This window comes from Perognathus longimembris, chromosome 1, assembly GCF_023159225.1.
Source record: "Perognathus longimembris pacificus isolate PPM17 chromosome 1, ASM2315922v1, whole genome shotgun sequence".
Lineage (NCBI taxonomy): Eukaryota > Metazoa > Chordata > Mammalia > Rodentia > Heteromyidae > Perognathus > Perognathus longimembris.
The window spans coordinates 38756388-38764872 of record NC_063161.1 but is presented as its reverse complement, the minus strand read 5'-3'; the positions used below and the strand labels follow the sequence as shown (position 1 = coordinate 38764872).

At 40.7% G+C, this 8485-nt stretch overlaps 1 protein-coding gene across 2 annotated transcripts; it reads right to left on the bottom strand.

Annotated features, from left to right (window-relative positions):
• Nucleotides 1-2392: 2392 nt before the first annotated feature.
• On the bottom strand, nucleotides 2393-6742 carry Llph (LLP homolog, long-term synaptic facilitation factor). Of its 2 annotated transcripts, none has more exons than XM_048360198.1 (3): nucleotides 6369-6667; nucleotides 4987-5194; nucleotides 2393-3064 (listed from the first exon to the last, which is right to left on the bottom strand). In XM_048360198.1, exons 1-3 carry the CDS (start codon nucleotides 6516-6518, stop codon nucleotides 2895-2897), a joined length of 528 nt encoding a protein of 175 aa, XP_048216155.1. In that variant the 5' UTR covers nucleotides 6519-6667; the 3' UTR covers nucleotides 2393-2894. The 2 variants fall into 2 exon arrangements, with proteins under 2 accessions (XP_048216155.1, XP_048216164.1); XM_048360207.1 differs by lacking the exon at nucleotides 6369-6667 and adding an exon at nucleotides 6688-6742 and having other exon boundaries at nucleotides 2394-3064; nucleotides 4987-5198.
• Nucleotides 6743-8485: the final 1743 nt, after the last annotated feature.

Here is an 8485-nt window from a genome sequence, read left to right as displayed (position 1 = left end):
GCTTCATGTATACAAGGCAAGCACTCTACCACTAGGCCATATTCCCACTCCATCTTAGCTTTTATTTTTCAGTAGTGTAGGACATGGAATTCCAGCCTTATACATGCTAGCAAAGACTTGTGCCACCAAACTACATCCCTATTTCTTAGCTTCTTTTAAGGTATTGTATGTATTTTATACCAGTCACTAACTTTTCTATGAAGTATTGAGTAAATTAAAGAAAACCTATTCTACTAAAATAATTTCGAGCTTTTATTGGCATGAAGTTTTGCAGAATCTGTCATGTTACATCATGTTATGACATGTCCTGTTTATATTGTGCCTCAACTTGGCATCATGTGTATGGCCTGTATGCTCTCATTCATAGTTCACCTTTTACATGGTTTAAGAAGCTGTCAGGTGCTGATAACTCACATCTGTAACCAGGAGGCTGAGATCTGAGGATCATGGTTCAAAGCCAGCCAGGAAAGGAAAGTTGTGAGACTCATCTCCAATTAAGCACCAAAAAAGTTGGAAGTGAAGCTGTGGCTCAAGTGGTAAGAACACTAGCCATTAGCCTTTAAAAAAAGCTCAGGGACAGAACCCCAACCCTGAGTTCAAGCCCCAGGACTGGCATGCACACACAAACACACATACACACACAAAGTAAATTTAACTATAACAAGACAACTAATGTCATTACAGTACTAGCACTTCTAGTAGCATATTCTTTTTCTCAGAAAAAAGGTTTCAAGTTTAATTTTCTTGACTGCTAAGTCTCCATAAGCTTATACTAAAACTGCTAGGTGCCATGGCTCACACCTGTAATCCTAGCTACTCAGGAGGCTGAGATCTGAAGATTGGAGTCCAGCCAAGGGCAGTAAAGTTGATGAGCCTCCGAAAAAGCTGGAAATTGGGACTGTGGCTTAAGTGGTAGAGTGCTAGCCTTGAGCACAGAGACACTCAGGGACAAGCACCCAGGCTCCAAGTTCAAGCCTCAGAACTGGCAAAGATTATACCAAGCTAATAACTCCCCTGAGTTTTCAAATATGTACCACTTCTCAAATTGATATGACGTGTGTGTGTGCGTGTGTGTATGTGCGAGTGTGTATATTCAGTTGTGAGGCTTGAACTCTGGTCCTAGGCCCTGTCTCTGAGCTCTTCAGCTCAAGGCTAGGGCTCAACTACTTGAGCCACAGCACCACTTCTGGTTTTCTGGTGTTTAATTGGAGATGAGTCTCATGGAGTTTCCAGCCTTGGCTGGCTTTGAACCATGATCCTCAGATCTAAGACTCCTGAGTAGCTAGGATTATAGGTGTGAGCCACCTGCACCTGGCCAAAATCTATATATTTTTTCTTAACCAAGCATCAATAATAATAAAATGGGACTCTGAGAAGGGGTGACATTGTCCAAAAATAAACATACTCATTACCTGATTTATGAAGCAGTAACTCCTCCTCCTCTGTACATCTTAATTTTTAAAAAGGCATTTAGAGCTTTTAAGAAATCATCTAAAAATTGAAAATAAAGAAAAACAGATTGGGGCTGGGAATGTGACTTAGAGGTGGAGTGCTTGCCTAGCATGCATGAAGTTCTGGGTTCGATTCCTCAGCACCACATAAACCAGAGGAAAAAAAGCTGGAAGTGGTTCTGTGGCTCAAGTGGCAGAGTGCCAGGACTGGCAAAAAAAAAAAGAAAGAAAAACAGACTGAACATACTCTGGGTAATTATTAGGGCTAAATAATAAGTTTCCAGGAAAAATCTGAGATATTGTAATTTCCTAAAAGCCCATGGATGGTGTATGTTAATATCCTAAAATTAAGGTTTTTAACATATAGCATTTAAAAATTTTTATTGTAAAGGTGATGTACAGAGGGGTTACATAAATAAGGTTATGAGTACATTTCTTTTTGAAGTGTTAGCCCTCCCTCATTTTCTCCCGCTCCCCAACCCCCACCAACTCCCCTCTTCCTGAAGTTGTAAAGAGCATTTCCAACTTAGTGTCTAGTATCACTGTTGCACTGGTTTACCCTCTGTCCCACCATTTCTGTGAGTCCCTTTGTTCAGCACATCCAATCAATTAATATAGAGGACCATGGGTAGAGAAATCAAAAACACTGACAACAGGACATAAACCAAAGGCAGGGTGGGGGGGGGGGGAGAAATAATTGCACACAGTACATTATAAAAACCTCATTTCCATTTCTTGGGAGTTCATTTTGATAAGCTTCATTTTATATGGTCATATGCACCTGGCTATTGAACAAATGTGATCCTTTGCTAAGAATATCATAGACATATTCTAGTTATTATCATGCAGCCTATGTTTCTTTGGGTCTTGTTTTGCTTAATATAATTTTTTCCAAGTCTTTCGATTTCCTTACAAATGGGGCAATGTCACTAATATTAAGATTTTTTAAACTTAAGAATCTGATCTTCTCTAGCACTGGAAAACCCTATGGATATACAAAGATCAAACTTCAGTATCTACACAGAAAATATCTTTTATTCTGAATTATACAAATTTAGAAACACCAAGCAACTACTGTTTATAACATCTTGTGTCATACTGCTAAATATTACAATACCATTTTAAGTATATGAGTTCAGTCAGTTCAATAGTGTATCATTTGTTTTATCTTTACTGATGTCAACAACCAAGTTGTGAGAATGATTACAATCATGTGACTATTTAACAGAACTGTGATGTCTTATAATACCTGGATGCTGGAAAACATTCAATTAAAACATCAGTACAGCTTTGACTCATCAAAGGAAATTTAAAAAGTTATTGAGGGTCTGAGCTGAAGAAGGTAAGCCCAGTTGGAAACGTAAGTTTTTACCCCATGAAATCAATGCACACAACATTTTAATCAAACATCTGTCCCATTGACATTTTCAAGTTTTTAAGAGGCTACCAGGCCAGACCCTTTGCTGCTTTTGCTTTGTTCTTTCCCTTTCCTTTCTCTCGCTTTGCCTTCAGCCGTTTTCTCTGCCTCTGGTTCATCCACACTGGGTACTGTCCATGCTGGTCTAAAAGAGTCTTTTTGTTTCTCTTAATTTCAGTCTCCATCTTCATGTCATCTGAATCAATAAATGGAAAAAACTGTGAACATCCATGCATTGAGAAAATAGAACTGATGCTACAAAAGAAAACAAAAACAAAGGAAGAAAAGCCAACAAAACCAAACTTTATTTGTAGCAAGTTCTTTGCTACTGAAAACTCTTTAAACTTAGAGAAACTAGACACATACTGCCACATGTTCTTTTAACCATTAATGACATAAAAAGTATCAATAACTAAGGACACCATTTTCTTCACTGAGAAACTTTCTAAAGACTGTCCTTACCAGACTAGTAAAGTCAAGTAGGAAATACTCAGGATATGTGGCTTTGATTGGCTTCCTTAGTGGATAGATGGAGGGTTCTGAACACATGTGAATTATTAAAACAATACCCATATAAAGTGATTCCTGAGGCAGTTAAACTAATAAGTGTCTAAGTGTAGAATGAGCTTCTAATGAATTTAGCATGAGTGGGCAGAGACAGGCAAACAACATACAAGACAGACCTGAATACATACATCCTCAAACTTCCGTACTTCTCAACAGATTCAGTGCTACTGACAAAGAACTTGGCAGGGGGTTCTGAGCAACTGTGCTGTGGTATGTCTATCACCAATCTTATCTGCTCTGAAGGAACATGCTCAGAATATTTCTCCCTAATATCTCATGATTCCATTTACATGACATATCCCAAATAGGTAAATCCAAAGAGACAATAAGTATTTTGTGTACCTAGTAGACCTTGGCATAATGAGGATGTTTTGGAACTTGAGGTGATGGTGGCACCTTGTGAAAGTACTGAATGCCTCTGAATTGTACATAATAGATTGGTTGGATTTTGGACTGGGAATACTGTTCAAGTATGAGTTCAAGCCTCAGTACTGCAAAGAAAAAAAGTTAACTTTATTATATAAATTTGGCCTTGAGAACTAAAGTAGAATGAAAATGCAGCGGTGGGGTATGTTTAGGAATAGGAGACAGCATATGAAAGTCACGCGTTTTAAACCTTCAAGGCGAGAGAAAGGTGAAATCAAGGGAGGTGTTTTTATCTTTTGAGATGGGATATGTCAGACCACAGTAACTTCCAGCAGAGGGAACCAGTAAGAAGGATAGGATGGATGAAAAGTCTTCGAAAATGCAAAAGAGCAAAGGATTTACAAGTGGAGAAACTGACCTTGGAGGGAATAAAAGAAGGGAAACAGACTGTAGAGTTGAATTCTTAGACTCTGGATGGTACAGAAGGAGTACTTTTTGTTGATTACACCTAAGTTTTAGAGCCCTTGAAATAAAGAGCTTTCTGTAATTTTTATTTATATGGGAAGAGGAATGGAATAGAAAGAGAAATTTTAAATGGTCACTTTGAAGAATGGGAAACTCCTAGGATCAAAGCTTGAAGAATAATGCTCTTTCCCTTAACCATAAGACACTTCATAAATATTAGATGTAATCTAATATCTAAGTATCATTAGATGTAACTCCAACTTTAGACTATGATTAAAATACACAGGTCTGTCTCGAGAATCTGTAAGTACAGTACAGTAAAATTCTCAAAGTAGTAGTGTTAAGTACCTAAGACTCACAGAATGGGAACTAGATTTGCAAGGATCCAAATGTGTAACTCATTTCCATCCTGCCTAGATGTTGACTGAATTATGCACCCATTCCAATCAAGGCATATTTAAGCTTATCTATTCTCTTTGTATAAAGTACACCTAAACAGTCAAGCTGTTGTATATTACTAAAGATTCATCTTACATAAAACACTCTAGCAAAGTCTCTAGTAAGCACAGTAAGCCTTCAAATAAACATGTTGGTAAGGCGGGGTGTAGAGAGGAAAGCAGGTGTGGAGGTAGGTAAATGACAGTTTTTAAAAAATGAGGGGGAAAAAAAAATCACAAAAAATTGATACTTTTTTTTTTTAAATAAAGCACATAAACTCACCATTGTCATCCTTCTCCGCACAATCCATTTTCTCTTGACAATGTTTGGGTACCACCACAGTTGCTATTTCTTGAACATCTTTCATTAAAACATCACCGCTGATTTTGAGTATATTTTTAAGTCTGTTGAGCTCCTTTGGGGCATTCTTCTTCCTCTTCTCAGCACGCATTTTCCTTTTCCACTTACTCCGTAAACTTTTAGCCATGTTTCCCCTGGTAGTTACAAAAATACATATTCAAAACAAACTGTTTACTGTAAGAAAAATAAGGACAAATCCCTGGAAAACTAGACCAATAAGTATCTCTACAAAACAGCAACAAATGGAAGGCAAACTTGACTTGGTTCAAGGATGGTTTAAAGTGTATGTTAGGGTCTGTGTGGAGCAAACAGCCATTAAAGAACAAGAAAGACAAATCAAAACTCCCTGTGGTCAGCACAAACTGCAACCCATTTCCAAAAGCTCTTAGCCATATGCAAAAACTATCATTACTTTACATTTATCCAAGTTTACAAATTACAATTTTGGGAGGGGGGAGGATGTCAGATCTGTGGCTTTAACTCAGGGTCTAGACACTGTTCCTGAGCATTTTTGGCTCAAGGCTAGCACTCTACCACTTAAGCCACAGATCCACTAAAGGATTTTTTTTTCTTTTAAGGAGTAGTTATAATTGGAGGTAAGAGTTTCATGGACTTTCCTCCCAGGGCTGGCTATGGACCACTTCCTTAGGTTTTCACATCCTGAGTAGCTAGGATTACTAGCTACTAGTGAGCCACCCTCCACTGGCAGATTACAAAAATATTTTTATAAACAGCTCAAGGCAATCCTCCATTATTCTTCTCCTCAGGCCAAGCTACCTTAAACTTAACTATTTCCATTCTTGCTTTCCTTGCAACCCAGTCCCTGCCCTAGATACTTCAAAAAGTGGTTAGTGCCTAGTCTGAAAACCTTAGAGTCTATCATTGCCTTTCTTATAATTCTACTTTATCCTACAGAACGTCTTCCCCGATATGTTCAAGATCTAATGATTATCTCCTTCCATTCTAACCCGTCTCGGTCCCGCCTCGCCCTCCAAACACCTGTAACGTCCATTACATCCCCCCCAAAGTCTAAACTGTGTCCGCTTCACATGTGCTGTTTTCTAGGCCTAGAAACTGTTCTACCCAGGGCTTGCTCCTTTCAATTTCCCAGAAGGACTTCTCTGATCTGGGTAAGCAACTCTCCAGTCTAACACCTGTGATAACCTGAAACTATCCCGTCGCCCTCTTGGGACTGGAGGTCCAACAAAGGCAGAGATTTAGGTAGATCTTGACCACCACTGGACCCTCAGTGCATAGCGCTTTGACAACAGGAGAGAGGTTATAAACATGTGTTGAATGCACGCCCTTTCGGAAGGCCAATTACCACAACTCACTCTGTTCCCTAGTCCAAAGCGACACAAACACAGCACGAAGCGTTGTAAACAACTTTGTGGGCCCAAGTTAATCTCAGTGGGATAAACGGCTCCTTGGACGGGTTCCACTCCGCCCAGCATGCGGAGAGGCCGGAGGGCCCTCTTCCGCACGTCGGGGATTCCCTCCCTGGATGTAATGCTGAATTATCTACGCTGGAGCTCAACCTTGGCCGGGAAAGGATCAGGCTTGAGGTGAAATTCTCCACCAGCGACAGAACGGAGCCCAAGTCCCAGGCCACCCGGGACTCACCGGAAACTACGCCGCACCGACCACAGGCAACACGCGGAACCGACCCTGCACGCCGACCGGAAGCCCCGGAAGCTGCGCACTTCCACCTTCCGTCCAGGGCGGGCGCGCTGCACGCTGGGAGCGCCGAGAGGCGGGGCCTAGGGAGGCGGGGCCGCGGGAGCCCTTTTGCACCGGCGGGGCTGGAAGCTGGGCTGCCCGTTACAGGTAGACTGGAGGGACTTAGAGCCGGCGGGAGTTCCGATGGGAAGGGCAGGCTCCAGGCAAGCCTGCTTCATGGACATGGGGGAGGTGCCACGAAATTGTTTCAAATGTAAAACACCCGCCCTTGGGCTGGAATGTAACTCGGTGGCAAAGCGCTTGCCTAGCAAGTGCAACGTCCTGAGTTCGATCCCCAGTACCCAAAAAAGAAAAAACAAAAAAATAACCCGCCCGACTGACCTTGCCTGTCTGGAAGGGAGTGGAAAGCCGACGTTGGCTTCCCAAGCTCAGCCTCACCGGCACCTCATGCTCGTGGGTTTACTTCCTTCTCACCATCCTAGCGCAAGTGTTCTTCCAGAGATAAGGTGTTTATTTGCAGCCTGAAATTTTTCCTGCCCTGGCTGGTGGACACTTTGAACATACGCAGCGTATTTGTACGTCAGTCAGTTCTATCTCAGGCAGTCAACCCAAACTAGAAAACAATTCCTCCCACCCCAAAGAAGAGCTTAAGGGGCAAAATGATCAACATTTACCTAACATATTAACATGCAATGCTAAGAGTAGGGTAAGTGCTAGGTCGTGAACACCATTTATTTTATATATGCCTCATGCCACAGGCTTTTGAACACTACAGGTCTTCAACACATAAATGATGTGGGTGAATGATGTCTTCAGAATCTGGATGTCCTTGCCCCTAAGTGAAGACAACGCAACCTCACTGACCTACATCGGTGGTAAGAGCTCAAAAAAAGGAAAAAGGACCTGCTTTTCTACAGTGTACTTTCAAACATGTAACTGCCCCATATGATTTGCAGAGTATTTTCTAGAGATTTATAATATATACCAAAAGTCAAGAAATTGTCCTTAGTGATAGCCTAGTAAAATCTTGTGCAGCTGCTAGAAGGCACTTGCGTACCTTTTGTTTAAATCTGTGCCCTATATGAAACCACACACCCAGATGGTGACTCATTGTCATCCCATCACAAGTTCAGGGCATGCTTTGGGCTACACAGGGAGGTCTGAGAGGGAATATAAGGGAGCCATACATAGTAGGGAATGTACAGAATTCAGAACCTTTTTTTTCCCCCTTAAACATAGACTGAAAACTTACAGTGTGTGCTATAAAAAGGAAGAATGCTGGGGAAACCTAGCTTCTTTAAATGGGAAGGTAAGATCGTATAGATCAAGTGAATTTCAACTTTACAAGTTAACTATATACCTACCTAGTCTTTCAAGGTATTGCATTTTAAAGAAAGCTCCTTTTCAGACAGACCAAAATGACTGCATCCAGCTTAATATACCCAAAAGGGAAGGTTTTGGAATAGAAACTTGACGCCAGAAGAACTTGCCTTTATGCCTTTATGGTATTGAACATCTTGCCACAATTCAGTACTACAAATACTATAAAAAGCTGAATTACAAACTGCATTGTTATTTATATTCTTTAGCAGTTTGTATAAGTAGGTCCAACAGGTCAAATGGCTTTAGTATTAATTTTTAAATCCTAACACATGCTCTCATTCATACATTCATATAATAGGCTATTTTCTGAATATACAAATATGAAGGGCCCAAACAACTTTTGCTTAGATAGAAGAAT